Raw genomic sequence first — 20,189 nt, 5'->3', positions numbered from 1 at the left:
GGCCAATGGGTGGCGCCTTGCGCGCCCGGGCGGGCGGGGGCCGGCGCGGGGAGGCGGGCCCCGCCGGGGAGCGAGCGGGCGCCGGGCCAATGCGGGGGCCGGGGGGCGGGGCCGGGCGGCCGCGGCCCAATGCGGGGGCCGGGGGCGGGGCCGGCCGCGGCTCCTTGGCGGCGGGCCGGGGGCGGGGCCGGGGCGGGGCCTGGAGGGCGCAGGGGGCGCCGCGAGGGGGCGGCGGGCTGGGGCGGGGGGCGGCCCCCCCGATGGAATCCTCCCGGGAGCCGAGCAGGCGCGTGCGTGCGCGGCCCCCGCCGTCCCGGCCTCCGTCCCCCCCGGCCTCCGTCCCCGGGCCCGGACTCCGCCAGTCGGCGCCGCCGCTGCCGCAGAGCCGCCCGGGGGCCGCGCGGGGTCCGCGGCGGGCGGGGGCGCCGGGGCCCCTGGATGTCCCGGAGCGCGGCGGCAGCCCCCGAGACGCGGCGAGCCGGCGCAGTAAGGGCCTGCGCGGGGGGCGGCGGGGGGCCCCCGCCCCTTTGTCCCCGCCCGGGGCGGCCGCGCCCGGAGGACCCCGCCCGGGGCCGAGGCGGCCGAGCCGGGCTGGCGGGCCCGGGGGTCCGGGGGCCCGGGCTGGGGGGCGCCTCCCCGCGAGAGGGGGCGCGTGTGTCCGTGAGGGGGGCCGGGGGGCCGGGGGCGGAGCGTGGGGGGCCCCGGGGCGGCCGCGGGACCGCAGCTCCGTCACCCCATCCGTGGGGGGGGCGCCCCTCTGTCACGGCGTCTGCCTGGCTCAGGGTGTGTCTAGGCCTTCCCTCTGTCCCCCCAAAGCTCCTGACCCCGTGGCCTCCCCGAAGGGGCTGGGCCGGGCCCGGGGCCCACACCCTAGCAAAGATCAAAGCCGAGTGGGTCTCTGTCTGCCGGGGCCTGTGGAAAGGGGCGTCCCCAAGAGATAACTGGGGTGACCGGGAAGGTGCAGCCCCCCCCTCTTACCCCTACCCCCTCGTTCCTGGGGCCTCCTAACCATGGGAATGGTCTCCTTGGTAACTGTTGCTATAGCGACCAGGGCAGGAGTCGGGCAGGCCGAGGCAGAAGGGGCAGGACTCCTTGGTCCCATCCAGGGGCTTGTGCCAAAGGTCACGGAGCTGGAGCAGGGGTTAGTGTGTTCTGGACCAGGGGAGCCCCGTGAGCTAGGGGAACCCCAGGCCCTCACGGTCTGGTCCTGTGTCCGAGCAGGAAAGGCCCAGGCGGGCCCATCAGCGTTTGTCCTCAGCCCCTCCTCGCCTGGCCCTGGGGCCCCCCCAAACCTTCAGGACGGAGCCCGGTGAGTGAGGGCAGCGGGGTGTGCTGGGGAGTGGACTTGGGGAGGGGAAGCCCCATCAGGGCCAGGGAGGCTGAGGGAGGTATCTTGGGAGAGAGGCAAAGCCTATTGGGAAGAACCTCCTGGAAAAGCTCCCACCCTATGGGGAAGGCTAGAGCCCAGTCAGGAGTGGGAGTGCCCCTCGGCTGCCTCCCCAGATGCCCCTGGTCCTGGGGCAGACACAGCCACGGGAAGTCACGTGCCCAGAACCAAGACCCCCCCCACGTTCCACAACCTCAACCCCAAGCATTTTACCAACACTGCTGCTCCAACCCCTGGCCCCTGACCCCAAAGACCCTCCCTTACCCCCAGACGGCGCTGGCACCATGAACAAGCTGCGTCAGAGCCTACGGCGCAGAAAGCCGGCCTATGTCCCCGAGGCCTCCCGCCCGCACCAGTGGCAGGCGGATGAGGATGCCGTTCGGAAGGGCAAGTGCAGCTTTCCAGTCAGGGTGAGAGTGGGAACACCAGGGCGGGGCTCTGGGAACGTCTGTTGGGCGAGGGCAAGAGCTCTGGACTTCTTGGGGAAGTTGGGGGAGCGATGGTCTAGACCCTGTCCTCTCTGTGGGCAAATTCCCTCTCTTTGTTATTCCTCAGTTTCCCCTTATGTAAAACAGGGGGATTGGACTTGATGGTTCTAGGGTCCTAGCTAGCTCTGACAGTCTACAGCTCAGGACGAGAGTTTATGTCCAGGAGAAATGAGAGCCAAAGGGATGGAGAATGCAAGGACTAAGGAGATGATGGGAGATGAGGAATGGAAAAATAAAGGATGGGGAGAGTTAAAAAGACTGAGGCGAGGGGAATGATGGATGGAGAGATGGGAATGAAGGGATGGAGGCAGGAGAGATGAAGGAATGAAGAGAAGAGGGACAAAGGGATGAAGAATAGAGGTAGATGAAAAATGGAGAGATAGGGATGAAGGATGGAGAGATGGGGATGAAAGATGGAGAGATAGTGATGAAGGATGGAGACATGGGATTGAAGGATGGAGAGAGGGATGGAGGAGGGAGAGATGGGATAGAAGGATGAAGAGATGGGGATGAAAGAGGGAGAGATAGTGACGAAGGATGGAGACATGGGATTGAAGGATGGAGAGTTGAGGATGAAGGATGGAGAGTTGGGGCTGAAAAAATGGGGTGATGAAGGATGTAGAGATGGGAATGAAGACTGGAGAGATGGGATAGGAGGATGGAGAGATGGGGATGAAGGAGGGATGAAAGAATAGAGAGAAGAAGGACAAAGGAATGAAGAGAGGAATGATGGGGTACATGAAAGAATGTAGAGATGGGGATATTTGCATAATTCATTGAAGTTTGCAAAGTTATTTGCATATGTTATCTCATTTGACTCATTATTTCCACTCTACAAATGAGGAAACTGAGGTTGAAAACAGGTGATCTACCTGCCCAGGTCATGTAACTAGTTAGACTCTAAGGTAGAATTGGAACCTAGGTCTTTCAGACTCCGAGTCAAGCCCGGAAGAAGTGGGGGATGGGGGGAATAGAGGGGTGAAGAGGAAGACAATGAGAAATTAGGGAGAGGTGAGAGGTGGGATGGTGCATCTGAGTGTCAGAACTGAGAAAAGGGGAGGTGGGCCTAAATTGGTCTGAGCTGATCTGAGCATCCTCGCCCTCTTCCTCCCTCCAGTACCTTGGTCATGTCGAAGTGGAGGAGTCCCGGGGCATGCATGTGTGTGAAGACGCCGTGAAGAAGCTGAAGGCGGTGAGTGAGAATCCCTGATTAGCATCCCCGGCTTCTTCAAAGACTGAGCTCAGTCGCCATCTGGTCCCTGATACCCCCCCCCAACTTCTGTCCGGCTCCTGGCATCTCCCCCCTTTGTTATTTCTATCTGCTTTGTATTTATTCCTTTTACAGCTGTGGGTGTGTGTATGTTGTGTATAGGGGAGTGTGGAATGTAAACTCTGAGGGCAGGGGCTGTCCCCTCTTGGCCTTATCCCCAGGCTTAGCAGTCCTTAGCCCCCAATAGGTGATTAATAAGTAAGTGCTTAGGGTGAATAGCCTGGAGCCTGTTTGGAAGAGCAGTGCCCACCCCTTCCCTTTCCCCCCAGTGACCCCCTTATCCTAGTCTACCTTTCCTTCCCCCAGACTGGACGGAAATCCGTGAAATCTGTGCTGTGGGTGTCGGCAGATGGGCTACGTGTGGTGGATGACAAGACCAAGGTATCCCCCCCCCCCCCGTCCCCATCCCTGGCCCTGATGCTAGGATTCCCTCCCCAAGCCTCTCCAGAGGATACCTGAATCATCTGCTTCACCCTTCCCTCTGGGCTCCCAGGTCTACTTAGTGGAAAGAGGCTTGGGCAGAAAGTAAGATGGCCCGTGCTGTCTCCAATTTGGCCCCGATTTACTGTATGACCTTGGATAAGGCTTTCCTTCTCTGCATCTTAATTTCTCCCTTTGTAAATTGCAGAAGTTATATTCTGATTGCTAAGGTCTCTTCCAGATCTGACATTTTTTTTAAAATCGTTCTAAGGGTCTGTCTCTAGAGAAAGTTTGTTTTACGTGTTCTTTAAAAAAAAATAGTTCTAAGGGTCAGTCTTACTCCAGTGTCCTTAGATTCTTCCTGGTCCTTCCCTTCTAGGACCTGCTGGTGGACCAGACCATTGAGAAGGTCTCATTCTGCGCCCCTGACCGAAACCTAGACAAAGCCTTCTCCTACATCTGCCGGGATGGCACCACCCGACGTTGGATCTGCCATTGTTTCCTGGCCCTCAAGGACTCGGTCAGTGACCCTCCTAAAACTTTTTAGACATTTATTAAGCAGCTACTGTATAAAAACACTATGTTACTTGTTGGAGGCAGACACAAGAACAAAAATGAGGAAACGATTCCCCATCCTCAAATAGCTTTCAGTTGACCTCAGATAAGTAAATGCAGACTATACAAAATAACACAAAATAACAAAATAACTCAAAAGTCATTTCTGGAGAAGAGGGATACTACAAGGAAAAGGGGAAGAGCAGAAAAACCATCATTATGTAGGAGATGCCACCTGAAGGGGACCTTACAGACCCCTAGGTAACACAGTGGAACCAGCCCCAGACACAAGCTGTGTGGTCCTGGGTGAGTCATTTGACCTCTCTCTCTGCTGCAGTTTCCTCATGAGAATCAAATGAGCTAAATATTCATAAACCACTTAGCACAATGCCTAGAAAACAGTAGGTTCTTCATAAAAGCCTGTTCCTTTGCTCTCTCCATCCCCTCTCCCAAGCTAGGGATTGTAAGAGGAAGGAGTGCATGCAATGTCACCTGGGAATGAGAACAGGGGTGAGGTTACTAAATAGCTGACCTGGAGGAGGCAAGCAGGGAAATGCAGGGAATGAAGCCTGGAAATGGAGGGGGGAGCCCCCCTCCTACCTGGTGGAGGCCCGGCCTCCTCCGGGCAGCCCCATGGGAAGGCCCACCGATGCCCCATCCACTCATTCACCTTCCCTTGGACCCGGGCCATTCTCACTCCTCTCCTCAGATCCCCAGACTCCTTTGGCTTCTCCAAGCACAATTCAAGGACCATCTAGGGCTAAAATTCCATCCTCGACCAGTATCAGCCCCCGCCCCCAACCCCCTTCACTTAATCAGTTGCTTTCAATTCTTTACAATAGCTAGATGGAGTGATAGAGATGTAATAGCATGCTCTATATACACATATGTAATCTCTATGTTATATGCATAGTTTAATCTCTTATATATATATTTATAATCGATGGTGGGCATCTAGTGGGCACATTGAATAGATGCCAGGCCAGGAGTTCAAATCCGGCCCCAGGCACTTCCTGGCTGGGTGACCTTGGGCAAGTCACTTCATTCTGGTTGCCTCAGCATCATCCAGACCAGGACTGGGGGAACTTGGGGCAGAGACGCAAAGCATCCCGTCGCCTGCCCTGTCTTCTCAGGGCTCACAGCCTAGGAGGTTGCTGAGCTATGAGCCAGGGCAGGTGACAGAGAGACAGTGGGGCCCAGAGGCTTAGGGCACCAGACCTGGATTCTTATCCTGCCTCTGGAACCTCAGTTTCCTCATCCATAAAGTGGGTTTGGACTCCCTGGCCTGGATTTACATATACATATATATATATGTATATATATGTATATATATGTATATATATACATATATATATATATATATATATGTATATATATATACATATACACACACACACACACACATTTTTTTTTTTAGTTTTTGGCAAGGCAATGGGGTTAAATGACTTGCCCAAGGACACACAGCTAATTCATTATTAAGTGTCTGAGGTCAGGTCCTCCTGACTCCAGGGCCTGTGCTCTATCCACTGCACCACCTAGCCACCCTGTTTGAGTTGATTTTGAAAAGATTCATTCAGCCATGGTTGGGGCGGTGGGGGGGTAAAGTGTGGAGCGAGTGGCATTCCTGGCAAGCCCTAGGGAACAGTGTGGGCCAATAAGGGAACACACGGTGTTCTTTTGGGGAGCAAAATTCCAGTTTGACTGGAAGAGCATGTAGAGGAGAGAGGCTGGGAAATCGAGTAGGGCTGGAGAGCAGAAGGCCTCAACTACCAGACCAAAAAACAAAAGCCCTGATGTCCAACATTAGCCCACCTCATCCCAAGAAGTCCTTCCCAAGGCCCTGTCCATCTTCCTCATCATTCAGATGGGGTAAACTGAGGCCCCAAGAAGAGTCTCACTCAATGGTGCACCAAGAGGAACCACATTTTACAGAGGGACTTCAACATCTCGGAGGTCCCAAATGCAACACACCTGCATGGCCATACCTCTGAACCAGACTCTACCAAGCTCCTTCCTAGGTCACGCTCCCTTTCCCCTTCCCTTTAGCCCCTCCAGCACCAAAAAAGAATCAATAGAGTCTTCCATTGGATTGCCCAACATCCATTTCCCAAGCTGGGTATGGCTGAGACAGGGTTGGACTGCATTTTGCAGACTCACCCAGACTGGAGACACCAGCCCAGGCAGCAGCGGGCACTGGCGGCCTGGCTTCAGGACAGGCCTGCAGTTTGGCATTCAGTGCTGAGGGACCTGTTCTGGAGGAGATCTGGGCAGGCTAGAGGGCATCCAGAGGAGGGTGGCCGGCGTGGCTCACGGCCCTCAGTCCAGGCCTCCTGGGGATCAGTGGGAAGAATGGGGTGCTGACTGTCTAGGGGAAGAGAAGACTGGGGACAGAGCCCCCAAGACTACTGGTTTCTAACAATCCGAGGACTCCTTGTCCACCTGGACTGAGCAGTGGGGGAGCAACCAAAGGAGGCAGATCTGTCTTCACTGAAGAAACAGCTTGGTAGCCACTGGAGGGGTCTCCTGGGCTGACTCCCACTAGTGGAAGTCTCCCAGGAAAGGCTTCCTGGCTCTGGCTTAATTTTGCAGAGGGATGCCACTGCCATGGCTGGGTTGGTAGGCATTGGATAGTATGGTGGCTGCCAATGTCCCGTCAGCTCAGCCTAGGGCATGGTGGCCTTGGCATGGCCTTGAACCTGCCTCTCCCCTGTTTTCTCTGGGTCCCTGTAGGGCGAGCGACTGAGCCACGCAGTGGGTTGTGCCTTTGCTGCCTGCCTGGAGAGGAAGCAGAGGAGGGAGAAGGAGTGTGGGGTCACAGCTGCCTTTGATGCCAGCCGCACCAGCTTTGCCCGAGAAGGCTCCTTCCGCCTAACTGGGGGGAGCCGACCCACCGAGCGCCAGCTCCCCGAGAAGAAGAAAGGTGGGTGACCCAGCCTGGGAGATGAGCCAGGAATACTAGGAGCCTGGGAGGGGGCCTTCCTGGAGGGAGTGGACTGGAGGGAGAGTGGTAAGGTAGCAGCTGAGCCCCATGGGCCAGGGTGCAGTGGGGAGGAGAGAGATAGGGAGCTGATGAGCACTTGGGAAGGGGAGGGGGTGCCAACTAATTTGTCACCACTACTCCCTCTACCTCATGCCTCACAGCAGAGGCAGCAGCTGTGCCCGCCGTGCCCGCCCCAGGCCCTGCCCAGCCAGGCCACATGTCCCCAACCCCTGCGGCCACATCGCCTGGGGAGAAGGGAGAAGCAGGTGCGCCAGGACCAGCTCCCTTAGGCCCAGCAGCCGCCGCCATTCCCCGCCGCCACGCACCCCTGGAGCAGCTGGTGCGCCAGGGCTCCTTCCGTGGCTTCCCAGCCCTCAGTCAGAAGAACTCGCCCTTCAAAAGACAGCTGTCACTTAGGCTCAATGAACTGCCCTCCACCCTCCAGAGACGCACTGATTTCCAGGTGAAAGGCACAGGTGAGGGGGAGGCCGTGCCCAGCGGTGGGGGGGGGGGGGGGGGGGAAGATGTGTTGACCTGGGAAAGGAGCTGCTGAGGGACTCTGGCACCAGGATGATGTCAAGAGTCAAGGCAGCTAGGTGGTACCATGGATAGAGGGCCAGGCCTGGAGGCAGGAGGATCTGAGTTCAAATCCAACCTCAGATACTTCCTAGCTGAATAACCCTGGGCAAGCCACTTTACTCTCTTTGCCTCAGTTTCCTCATCTATAAAATGAACTGCAGAAGAAAATGGTGATAACCTCCAGGATCTTTGCCAAGAAAACCCCAAATGGGGTCAGGAAGAGTCCAACTTGACTTAAAAAGAGCTGGATGACAACCAGGCTCTCAGAGGAAAGGAGAGATTCAAGTCTAGTCTTCTGTGGCCAGGCCCAAAGTAGACATGGAGGGTGGGGAGAGGGCAGCAGAGAGCATGGGTTGGATAGGTGGACCCTGAAGAGGGCCCCTAAATGGGATGTCAGAGCCAGGAGGGAGCTTAGAATAGGGGATGTCAGAGCTGGGGCTGGGGGCTTAGAGCAGGGGTATCAGAGCTGGGAAGGAGCTTAGAGCAGGGGTGTCAGTTGGGAGGGGGCTTAGATCAGGGGTGTCAGTTGGGAGGGGGCTTAGAGCAGGGGTGTCAGGACTGAAACCCAGGCTTGGAACAGAGGATGGCAGACTGGGAGGGAAGTTTAGAGCTTGCCAGGTCCACCACCCCTTGCAAGCTGACCTGGCAGACCAGGCATTCATTGAGGATGGTCCACTAAGAGCTGAACTTGACCGGGGGCCTGGTGCTGCTGATCCCTGGGCTGAGGTTCTTTTCTGCTCCCCTCATTTCACAAAGGAGGCCCAGCTGTCTCCTGGGCCCCCCTCTATCCCTGCCAGCACCTCGAAGGGGATCCCCTGGTAAAAAGCTGAGTGTAGAATGGACTCTCTCTGTCCCTGCCTCCCCCCCCCCCCCCCCCCAGTGCTAGAGATGGAGCCTCCAGGAGCCGGCGACAGTGATGGCATCAATGCTCTGTGTACCCAGATCAGCTCCTCCTTTGCCAATGCAGGCGCCCCTCTGCCTGGGCCTCAGCCCTCAGCTACAGGTAATGACCTGATGTTGCCTGGGGGTGGAGCAGGGAAGTGGCCCCTGATCCTTGCCCCCCATGTGCCCACCTACCTTCACCCCTCCTTTCCCAGGGACCTCCACCTGGAGTGAACCGGGCCTGCCCGCACCCCCCTCTGGGCACAAGAGGACACCTTCGGAGGCCGAGCGGTGGTTAGAGGAGGTGGCCCAGGTGGCCAAGGCGCAGCAGCAGCAGCAGCAACAACAGCAGCAGCAGCAGCAGGGACTGCCAGGGCCCAGGCCACCTGCTGCTCCTGCCTCCTTGCCTCCGGCTCTCCAGCCCTTCCCCGCGGCCCCTGCCCCCATGGCAGTTTTCCTGCCTGCCCCACACATGCAGCCTGCCTTTGTGCCCACCTACCCAGGCCTGGGCTACCAACCAGTGCCCCGGGTGCCTGTAGTGGGCATCACCCCTTCCCAAATGGTTGCCAATGCTTTCTGTTCTGCTGCTGCCCCCTCAGCCACTCAGCTCCAGCCTTCGGCCCTGGCTGGGAAGGCTACCTCCTGTCCCCCACCACCACCCCCTCGACCCAATGGGGCCCCCTGGCCTCCTGAACCTGGACCAGCCCCAGCCCCAGTGGCGGATCCCTTTGAGGCTCAGTGGGCAGCACTGGAGGGGAAGCCCCAGCCCGAGCGGCCGTCCAATCCTTTTTCCGGAGACCTCCATAAGACTTTTGAGATTGAACTGTAGCCTGGGGGGGGCCTAAGCCTGTGGGCACCCTTCTCTTTAGCCCAAGTATCTCTGTACATCTCCCGCCATCTGCCCAGCTCCATGTTCCTTGGGCCTGGGCCTCCCACCCTTAGTCTCTCCTCTCCCCTCTCCCCACATTTGTCCAAAGGGAAGAGTTCATATTCGGGTCGTGGGTGGTGAAAGGGGATGTAATTCAGGGACAGACCCATGTCACTGCCCCTTAGAATTGGCCTAGCACTGCCCTCCCCCTCCTCCTCTGATGCCCTCCAGGGAATAGGGGCTGTGTCTCCCTCCTCCCCTGCCCCCCCCACGAGTCAGAGTTATTTTCTTCTGCCTGCTCCCCTGGCCTGGGGTTGGTGAGGGGAAAGAAGCCTGCCCCTAGGGTCCATGCCTGAGCACAAGACAGGGGCTCCCCCCAACCTGCCCCACTGCCACTGCCATTGCCCGGGGGATATCCAGGCCTGCCCCTCTTGCCTAGGGCTGGGAGGGAGGAACTGGGAGAGGTGATGTCTGGGCAGGTTGGGGAAAGATGCTCAGTTACCTCACTTCTGTGCCCGCCGCCAAAAGAAGAGGGGAGCAGGGAATGGATGCCCGGCGGGCACAGGGGCTGTGCCCATCACCGCCTGGACTTTTCTATCTTTTATCTCCAGATTTTTTTTTGTATCTAAACCTACAGATTTGTATTATACAATGAGAGCCAATAAAGAAGGAATATAAAGGAGCCTTGGGGGGGTGGGGGAGGATCCTGTCTGTGTGTGTCCAGATCTGAGGCAGAGCAGGAAAGTTGAGATGGAAAGGGCAGGGGACCATCCCTTGACAGGCCAGGTCAGGAGGGTCTTCTTAGCAGAGGTTGACATGGTGGAAGAAGGCTTGAGAAGAAACCCAGAAATCCCTGGGGGAAACTAGGGGGGCCCGGGGCCAGGAGGGAAGAGTATGGATTGAGCAATCAAGTATCTTCCAATTAACTTTGCTATGAGCCAGGGACACACTGTGGGGAGAGGGGAGGTAGTCAAATAGCCCCTGCCCTCAGAGAGCTTGCATTTTCACACCCCTCAACAAAGCCATGGCAGGTCATTGAGGAGGGGAGGAAAGGAGCAGAGCATCAGAGGAGGGGAGGGCTTGGCCCTGGAGCCGGATCTTTAGATGTGGGGGTTACCCCATTTAAGCCTCAGCATAACCTCCAACTGATGAGGAAACTGAAGCTGAGAAAGGATAAGTGATCTACTCCAGGGTCACCAAGGCTAGTAAGGATCTGAGGCTGAATTTGAACTTGGGTCTTGCTCCCTGGAAAGCCAAGATGCTCTCCCCTATGCTACCGAGGAGACCTTCTAATGGGAGGTCCACCCTCTATTCTGCTCAGAGGGTCCTGGGAAGAAATCCTCTGTAGATGGACCACCTATATTATCTCAGCCCCTATCATTTGGGCTTCACAACAACCATGGGAGGTAGGGCTAATGTGATCCCCCATTTTACAAAGGAGGAAACTGAGGGGAATTAGCATTCCAGGGTCAAACTGCCAGGAACCTCGGGTCTTCTAAGTCCAAGGTTGGCATTCTAACTGGAGGCTTAGTCCCCCTGCCCCTGGACCAGTCACTCCACTCTCACCTGGACAATGGCTATCCTCCTGACTCCATTTTTTGTGAGGATTAAATGAGAGCATGGAAAGAGCCTTGTAGATGCTAACATGGAGCTCACCAGCCAGTGCCATCCCAGTGGGCATTGTGCCTTTACTGTCGTATAGGAGGAGGAGGGAGGAACTATACTTCTTTCTTTCCTTTCCTGCTCAGGGCAGGACAGTGGCAAAAGCTTAGATTTGTAGAGCATCTGGAGTTCAAACCCCGGCCTTGGGTGAGTCTCTGAGCCTCCCAGGGCCTCAGTTTCCTCATCTGTAAAATGTGGAGATTGGACTAAATCTGAGATCCCTTTGGGCTCTAGCTGAGCCTGGAGCTGTGCTCCTGGCCAGAGCCCTCCTGGGTGCTTCATGGGGCCAGACGGTTGTTTGTCCATGGCAACTTCCAAAATATTTTGGCATTCCCTAAAATGCCCGCAACCGAGCCAGATGTGATGGCTCGCCTGCCTTGGCTCTGCCCCAGAGGGTGTGGCCATTTCTTCTCCAAATGCTGTAAGATGCATGAAAGAAGTCTGCATTCTTGCCAAAAAGACCCAGTTGCCTATCCAAGGAAATGAATGACAGATCCCCTTTCTAGAACCCAAAGGCTTGCAGATCCATTTCTTCACACTCAGTAAGGGAGAAGTATCTCCTTTCCAGTGGGAGGCCCAGGGTCACCCACCAAGGAAGTGTCTCAGACCCCAGCACCCCCTGTGCTTCCCTACATGGGTTTTCCCCTGAACTACCCCATAGATGGGATAGGAAGCATTATTCCATTTGATTCAGAAGAAAAATGAGGAGGGGGTTATGCTCATAGTCACCCAGCATGGGTCTAACCAATAATAGGTTTTTTCCCCTTGGAAATTGCTGCCTGAGATCAGAGTGGTCACCGACCACTCCTCTCTTGTCGTAAGAAAATGAAAATGTGGGGTGGCTAGGTGGCGCAGTAGATAGAGCACTGGGCCTAGAGCCAGGAATACCTGAGTTCAAATCCAGCCTCAAGACACTTAATAATGACCTAGCTGTGTGGCCTTGGGCAAGCCACTTAACCCCATTGCCTTGCAAAAACTAAAAAGAAAATGAAAATATACTGTTAATTCAGCAGACATTTATTAAGCTCCAATATCTACTATGTACCTAGGGATGGAAAAAAAGGGGAAAAGTCCTTGCCCTCAGTGAGCTTACAGTCTACTTAGAAGCAGCTAGGTGATGAGGCACAGAGAGCAGAGATCACTCAGGGAAGACCTGAGTTCAGGCCCGGCCTCAGATTACTGGCTGTATGACCTTGGGCAAATCACTTAGCCTCCCTCAGCTCCATTACCTCAACTATAAAGTGGGGATAATAATGGCCCCTGCCTCCCAGGATTGTTGAGAGGATCAAATGAGATAAGTAGCTGGCACAAAAATACTAGCTCTGATGAAAAACAGGCCCCCAGATAAAGTCAAAATCATTTCAAGAAGGAGCAGTTGTTCACAAAATGGGAGGATCAGGAAAGATCAATACAGATGGGGAAACTGAGGTTTACAGAAGAAAAGGTCCCCTCCCAGTGAATCTGGAGAAGAGCTAGAGTCTCTTCAAATCCCTTGTTCACCAAGGAAGGAAACAAGCCAGAGACAGAAGGACTTGTGTAAAGAGATTAAATCTTTTGGAGTAGATTATTGGGATGAGAAGATTAGAGTTGGCCTCATCAAACTCTGAACAATAGGACTAGTCAAACTAGATGGGAATGGGGGGGGGGGTTAGAGCCAATACCCCAGAAGTTCAGAGATCACCCCTGCCTGTACCCATCTGCTGCCTGTACCTAGTTTCCAGGCTTTCCTTTCTTTCCTTGTCCTGAGTAGAAAGGAATTTGTGGGTCACTGGGCTGTGGCATTTTTCTCCTTATAATCAGGTCCTTTCCCTAATGTTCCCCCAGATCCCATTGGGACATTCCTCCACTTCAATCCCTTTGTTGTTCAAATGTTTTTCAGTCATATCTCTCTGAGAACCCATTCGGGTTTTCTCCACAGGCATACTGAAATGATTTGCCATTTCCTTCTTCAGCTTATTTTACAGATGAATAAACTGAGGCAAACAGGGTTAAGGTGACTCTTGCCCAGAGTCACCCAGCTAGGAAGTGTCTGAGGTCAGTTTTGAACTCATGATGAGACTTCCTATTTCCCGACAAGCCGCTCTGTCCACTGAACCACAGAGCCGTCCTTCCCAGTTCCTTTAGTCTTATCTTTTTCTAGCACAGTAGCACAGTAGATTAAGGGTCTTGGTGTCAAAACTTGAGTTCAAATCCAGTCTCAGACACTTAGTAACTATTTGAACTTGAGCAAGTAGGGACCTCATCTGCCTCAGTTTCCTCATCTGTAAAATGGGGATAATAAAATTTGCCTCCCTTAGTTGTTGTGAGGATGAAATGAGATATTTGTCAAAGTGCTTCGCAAGTGCTGCTATTATTAATATTATAATCTCTCTCTTGGCAATAGGCTGTAACACTCTCCTGCTGGTGGCTGTATCATTTCTTAATGTCTCCTGCAAATGTGGTGTGAAGCCCGCCCCCTCCTCCCGATGTCTTTTTCTGGGACCCATTGGAGCTCAGTGTGACACACTCCCCTAGGTGACCTTTTCTAATGTTCCCAGGAGCTCAATGTGACCCTCTCACACTGATGAGGTCATCGTCAGCACCAGATGGTCCTTTTCTAAAGTGTGACCCTCCTCTCCCTTGGAACTGTCCTCTTGCGGGAAGACATGAGCCAGGTGAGAAGCTGCTTGGCAGATGGGAAGGGAGGCGGTCCTTGGGGATGGGGATAAATACAGTTCCTGTATACAGTAGGAGCATAATAAATGTTTAAGAGAAAACAGTGGCCTGGGCTCCCATCACCCTCCCTAGCTCCATCTAAGTCTCCTCTTCCCACCCTCCCCAACTCCTTTTCTCCCATCTCCCTTCTCTTTCTCACTTTTTTTGTGTGTGATCTGGGTTGAGCAGCAGGCACATTGAGGGGGCGGGGAGGGAACTGTGCCCAGGAGAGCTCTTCTGGAATGAGTCTCTCCTCCCCACCCCCACCTTCCTGGGCGCCTGGAGCTAATGTGGGTAGACCCCAGGAACCCCACCCCACTCTCCACCTCCACCTTCTCTCTAGCCTCCCTGGGTGGATTTCACCTGAAAAGGAGGGGTCCTTCCTATTGGTGAATCTGAGGGCTGAGGTCACTCTCCACTGCAAGGAAGATCATAAAAGCTCCCAGAGCAAAGGGGAGTTTGCCCAGCATCACATGGCAATGCCAGCTGGCTTTCAAGAATCTGAACTGGAAGGGACCATCCTCTCCAGCCTCTAATAGAATTGCAGTCCCCTCTAGGGCATATCTGAAAAAGGAGTTAACCTATATTGCTTAAATACTGGGGGCATAAGACCAGCTTCTTGGGGGGCAGATTCAGTTGTGAGAATTGGGACTGGAAAGGACTTTGGGATTCATTTCAACCAATGTCTATATTTTACAGATGAGTAAACTGAGGCCCAGAGAAGTTACTCTAAACCTTAAAAATATAGTTAAAAAAAGTCAGAAAATATAGATTAGACATGAAGTTTTATTCTCTAGGATTTATGTAAATCTATAGGTGGAGGCCATCTGTTCAAGGTGAACCACCCCAAACATGGAGGGGAATATTTGCCCAAAAATAAAGGATAGGGGGAAATCATGAACCTCCTTGGTGGCCTGTCCATGAAGATGGCACAATATTAGGTTGCTCAGTTGCTTCTCCAAGACTCTCATCCTTATACAGTGCTATCTGATGAATGGTCATCTCTTCCTATCATGAGGGTAGGTCAAGTGTTCCAATCCTGATCATTGTCAACTTTTCTATGTAACATGGGGGGAGATAATCATGGATGTTGACTTCATACCTAGTGGCAAAGGGGAAAATGAAAGCCAAGTATTTCTCAAAGAAAGCAGCCTTTTTACCAAGAATATAGTTTTGAGAAACAATATAATTTGACATCGTCTGGCTTGCTAGGTCTCATTTCCCCAGCTTCATGAGGAGCTCTCTCATGGGAGTGGAGGGCAAGAGATGTGAAGCTGGGTCCCATGAAGGAGCAGGTGATACTTTACCTGGAAAAGAGAAGACTTGGGTGTTTCCTGAGGGCAAACAACTGAAGAGCCAACCTAGGGAAGGCGGAGCAGAAGACCTGTGGATTCATCCATTTATTCAAAGAACAGTCTTTGGCACCTCAGTTTTGCTAGGGAGATTGGGGGGCAGAGTGAACTGTGCAGAAGCAAATATGAGGGAGACAGACCTTGCTCCTTGGGTGGTAGCTGGGCAGTACGGTGCTCTATACCTGTCTTGTAGTTGGGGATATTGGGTTCAAATCCCTTTTCTACCCATGCTATGTTACCTTGGGCAGGTCTTTTCACTTGCTCTTTCTTCATCCATAAAATGAAAGACTTCTAGTAATCCTTTGAGGTTCTCCCATCTTGGAGCTTTCTTCCTAGTTGTGTGATCTTGATCTAGTCATTCAATTTCCTTCCTTCAGTTTCCTCATTGGTAAAATGAAGATTCAAATAGGCCCTATCTCTTAGGGTTGTTGTGAGAGAATCAAATGAGATCATATTTATAAATATGATCCACTTGGCAACGGAACTTTAAAATGCTTCTCTCTTTTCCCCTTATCTCCATGTTTTATCTGATTCTATGATTTAATCAGTAAAGGGAGCTCCTTCCGCCAATGCAAATTTGAACCCACTCTACAATTGAGACAATAGAGAACTGCACTGGGAGTGCAAGTGACCTGTACAAGGTCACATTGTCATTGGTGCCAAGGGACTCGAGTTTGTCTTTATGGCAATGAGGTTGGCCCTATCCACCACTCTATATTTATGTTTAGCATCCTGTAAAAGAGATGAGCAAAGACAGTTGATTAACCCTGGGCCAGGCTGCCCTCTTAGTAAGTGAGCTTCCTGTCAATGGAGGCATCCAAATAATTTGTCCTCTCTCAGAGAGCCTTTAGGATTATAGAGGGACTTTCTGTAGTGGGGAAAAGCTTAGACATAGTCCTTTTCCTGCTCTAGAGAGGAGAGATTCATCCAGGCTCTTTAACCTCCTCCAGACTCCAATGCTGGCATAAGGAAAAGGATGGAAAGGAAGGCCTTGCCACTTTGGAATGCCAAGGATTCTCCACACTCGTGGGACTTCTCATCCATTGTGGATCTCAGCGAATTTTCTTGTTCCCCCTAGTCAATAGGAGAAGAAAGTTATTTACCAAATATTAGCCATATAACCTCAAGGATTCCCTTTGATTCCCATTGAGTCCTCATCCTGATCTAGAGGCAGAGTTCTAGACAGTCACATCCATAAGCATATATTAATCAGTTACTGTGTACTAGTCACCAGCCTTACAAATAAACAAACAGAAAAGAAGATAGTTCGTGCCCTCAAAGAGCTTACATCCTAACAGAGAAAAATAAATGAAAGAAGAGGAGGAAAAAACTGCTTTGGGGGTTGGGGGAAAAGTAATAGAGAAATAAGTGGGAACCCAGGGGCAGGGCCAGAGCCAGGAGAGAAATGGATTAAATATGGTTGACTCTGGCATTTTCTTAAAATAGAGGTTAGAACAGGAACTGATCAATCGAAGGCAGGAGCTACAGGAGATGAGTTATCTTCCAGGGTTAGGAAGGCGCAAAGATAGAAACATGACCTAGGGTAACAGTTATCCATCATGGAGTTCTGGGACAGAAAGACATTTCAGACATTTTTCTCTTGTCAATGGGATTTTCCCAAGAGGAAAGAGTCAATACTCACCAAGAACCTGTTTACAGCAACCTCCTTGGGAGAGATGTTTAGGGGAATAAGGGACCCCAAGGGTGAGTTCAGACCTCACACCGCCATCGGGGCTAAATGTAATCTACAGGTAGGGTCCTTTACTCAGAGCCAAGAAAACAAGGATGGGAAAACAGCAATCCCTGTCCTCAAGAAGCTGGCATTCTCCTTGAGGGCACAGTAGATAAGGATATATTTGTACCCAAATAAGCATAATTCTGTCCTGAGAGAATTTCTGACAACCGCCTTACTGTCGCAGCCTTCAGATGAGAAGGGTATCCAATTAGCTGGAACCCAAACAACCAAGCTGAGGCATCATCGACAGACCCGGAGCGAACGGGTTAGTTCTTATTCTACTTATCGACTAGAATGCCAGTGTTCACTGGTTAGTTTCCTATTTTACATGCTATGGATCTTCCTCTTCTGGCCTTTGGTTTTTTTTTTTTGGTCTACAAATCATTATCTTCCTTTTGTTGCTCTTTGGAATTCCCTTGTAGCCAATCTGCTTAGGTAATCACAACCTATATAAGCTTGCTGGAATTGATGTTTGGGATTCACTGAGTCTTTTGTTCAGTGCTACCTATGCTCTTGGCATCATAAACTGTGTTTTTTTTTCTTCCAGCATTGATTGTATATTTGGCAGTAATGCTTAATCGATGGCTCCTCAGTTTTTGTCTCTATACCCATTGGAATTGTATTAGGTAATGGAGACACCATAGTGCTCCAGGAAAAACTGGCAAAAGGGGCTCAAGGAGGATTTATTAGAGGATGAGGCACATAGTCTGGGGGCAGAAGGGAAGTCATCCTGGGTGAATATGCAGAGGAAAAGATTGACAGTCCACTTGGTATGGTAGATTGCTGAATCAGAAGTCAGTAGCCCTGGATTCAAATCCTATCTCTCTCTCTCTTACTCCTTGTGTAACCTTGAGTAAGGTGTTTAATCCCTCAGTGCCTCAATTTCCTAACCTTGTATTTATTAATTTATGTAAGCATATCTCCTCAAAAAGCTCATTGACAGCATAATAAATGCTTGCTAATTGATTGATTGACTTTAAAGTTCTAGGACTAAACCTCTGATCCTAAATCTGAACTCCTTGGATCTATTCCCCTAGCCTGGGGAGGCTAGGACCAGGGATTCAAAGGAAAGGGATTGAAATAAAGTTCAATTAGATAAGTGGGGATCAAGTTGTAGAGACCCTTGAATGCTGGTCCTAGGAAGTTTGTATTTTATCACAGAAGAAATAGGGAGCCACTAAAGGAATTTGACCAGGAGCATGACATAGTCACATATGTGCTTTAGAAAAGTTATGGTAGAACCAGAAAAACATTGTTCACCCTAACAGCAACATGGGGGTGATGATCAACCTTGATGGACTCGCTCATTCCATCAGTGCAACCATCAGGGACGACTTGGAGCTCTCTGCAATGGAGAATACCATCTGCATCCAGAGAAAGAACTATGGAGTTTGAACAAAGACCAAGGACTGTTACCTTTAATTTAGAAAAACAACCTGCTATCTTATTGTCTGATCTTGCTATCTCTTATACTTTATGTTTCTTCCTTAAGGATATCATTTTCTCTCTCATCACACTCAATTTGGATCAATGTACAACATGGAAACAAAGTAAAGACTGGGGGGGGTGGAGGGAAGTAAGGTTGGGGGAAAAATTGTAAAACTCAAAATAAATAAAATCTTTAAGTAAAAAAAAAAAAGAAAGAAAAAAGTTATGGTAAAGGATAAATTGTAGGGGTGGGGGAAATGATGGACAAAAATACCAGATGGGAGGCTATTAAAATAGTCCGGGTAGAAAATCAGGACCAAACTAAGCTGATGGTCATGTGAGCAATATTATTGAAGTGGAGTTGACAGGACTTGACAACCAAATGGATTTAGGAAATAAGGAAGAAAGAAACAGCAAGGATGATTGGGATCATGAGCCTGAGGGGTAGAAACAATGGTAGTGACATCAATGGGAAAAAAAGTTCAAAGTGGGGAAAGGTTTGGAGGGATATCATTGGATCAAAGGTCTAAAGCTGGAAAGAACCTCAGGGACTGTCCAGTCTAACATCCATGTTTCACAGGGAAGAAACTGAGACCCAGAAAGTTGAAGTGACTTGTCCAAAGTCATACTGGCGGTAGGCATCGAACATGGATTTTGAATCCAGGTCTACTGTCTCCAGTGCCGGTTTTAGACTTGTTGAGTGTGAGGTGCTGTGACACAGTCAAGCAGAGATGTCAAGCTGGCAGTTGGCTATATAGATCTGGAATTCAAAGGGGCATTGGGAACAGGTACATAGATTTGAGAGGCATCTGAATAAGAATCATAATTGGACCAACTGATATTACCAAGGGAGAGTGAGGGGCAAAAGATAGACCAAGGGAGAGAAAGAAAGAGATGGAGACAAAAACAGAGGGGAAGGAGCAAGATAGAGAAAAGGAGAGACAGATAAGAGAGAGAAGAGAGATTGGGAAGAAAGTAAGAGAGAGGGAAAGTCAGAAATAGAGAGACAATGATCACCCAGGACAGAGCACTGGGGGTGCCCACTTGTAGGGTATGGTAAATGACTTGTTTCCCCCAGTGCTGCCCTATTACAGAGAAGCTGAAAGATAGAGAGCAACTGTTGAACTCATGAGGCAGGGAAGAGCCAGGCCCCATGTGCCCCTTGTGAAGATCCTTCAAATGGAAGTACTCCCAGAAAACTCCCTCAGACTGTGAGGCACAGTTGCCAGACTCCATTGGGCATGGGAGGAGTTCATGGAGAGAGTCTCCATGTTTATAAAATTCTAGGTCTCAACCCCCCAAATCCCAAACTCATATGATCTTGTGTTCTTCAAAAGGTCAGAACAGTCTCGAGAGACTCAGCAAGTGGAGTCCACAGTTGACTCTGCCAAGAACAACAGCAGCGGCTGGCGGGAAGCCAACCCAGAGGAGCCACCGCTTGACCGAACCCAACAACTAATTGATGGCAGCTGAGACTTCAAATCCAAAAACAAGGGAACAATTCATCCATCTGCTATGCCACACCCAGGAATAAACTGGGTGAGGAGAATGTTTGTAGCAACCACTTCAATTTTGAGCCCACTCTCCCCAGGGACTGAGACAGTAGAAAAGAGAAGGTTCCCAGTTTCAGAGATTATTTTATTTTGGTTCTTGCTATACCTTTTCCTAATATATTCCTTTATCAACACTAATTTATGTTAATTGGCAAATAGATACTGATAAAGAATCAACTGGTCAAATTGCTATTTGAGATATAAGAATAAAAACCCCAAGAGACAGAGTTTCTGGGTAATTAATCATCAATTTATTATTAGGCTATCTAATCATTACATTGATGGACAGTGGTTTCTCTTGGCAAACAAAGACAAAAGTCATGGAGGGTCTGAAAG

The 20,189-nt window shown here is 51.4% G+C and overlaps 1 protein-coding gene across 4 annotated transcripts; it reads left to right on the top strand.

The window, feature by feature from the left end:
- Window positions 1-317: 317 nt before the first annotated feature.
- On the top strand, window positions 318-14,927 carry NUMBL (NUMB like endocytic adaptor protein). 4 transcript variants are annotated; one of them, XM_074219091.1, is made up of 10 exons: window positions 318-486; window positions 1,222-1,309; window positions 1,658-1,797; window positions 2,993-3,067; window positions 3,452-3,526; window positions 3,945-4,085; window positions 6,851-7,040; window positions 7,265-7,576; window positions 8,560-8,682; window positions 8,777-14,927. In XM_074219091.1, exons 1-10 carry the CDS (start codon window positions 439-441, stop codon window positions 9,388-9,390), a joined length of 1,806 nt encoding a protein of 601 aa, XP_074075192.1. In that variant the 5' UTR covers window positions 318-438; the 3' UTR covers window positions 9,391-14,927. The 4 variants fall into 4 exon arrangements, with proteins under 4 accessions (XP_074075192.1, XP_074075191.1, XP_074075193.1 ...); XM_074219090.1 differs by having other exon boundaries at window positions 319-486; window positions 7,262-7,576; XM_074219092.1 differs by lacking the exons at window positions 318-486; window positions 1,222-1,309 and having other exon boundaries at window positions 1,339-1,797; window positions 7,262-7,576.
- Window positions 14,928-20,189: the final 5,262 nt, after the last annotated feature.

Source organism: Macrotis lagotis, chromosome 1 (assembly GCF_037893015.1).
Source record: "Macrotis lagotis isolate mMagLag1 chromosome 1, bilby.v1.9.chrom.fasta, whole genome shotgun sequence".
In the NCBI taxonomy this organism is placed as follows: Eukaryota; Metazoa; Chordata; class Mammalia; order Peramelemorphia; family Peramelidae; genus Macrotis; species Macrotis lagotis.
The sequence above is the reverse complement of the archived record's forward strand: the minus strand, read 5'-3'. Positions and strand labels throughout refer to the sequence as shown.

Excerpts from the sequence above, each read along its gene's own strand:
- NUMBL (XM_074219092.1), top strand. The coding sequence starts at position 1,504 with ATGCCCCTGGTCCTGGGGCAGACACAGCCACGGGAAGTCACGTGCCCA. Across the intron at positions 1,798-2,992 it reads AGTGCAGCTTTCCAGTCAGG|TACCTTGGTCATGTCGAAGT; the intron begins GTGAGAGTGGGA and ends TCCTCCCTCCAG. Across the intron at positions 3,527-3,944 it reads TGGTGGATGACAAGACCAAG|GACCTGCTGGTGGACCAGAC; the intron begins GTATCCCCCCCC and ends CTTCCCTTCTAG.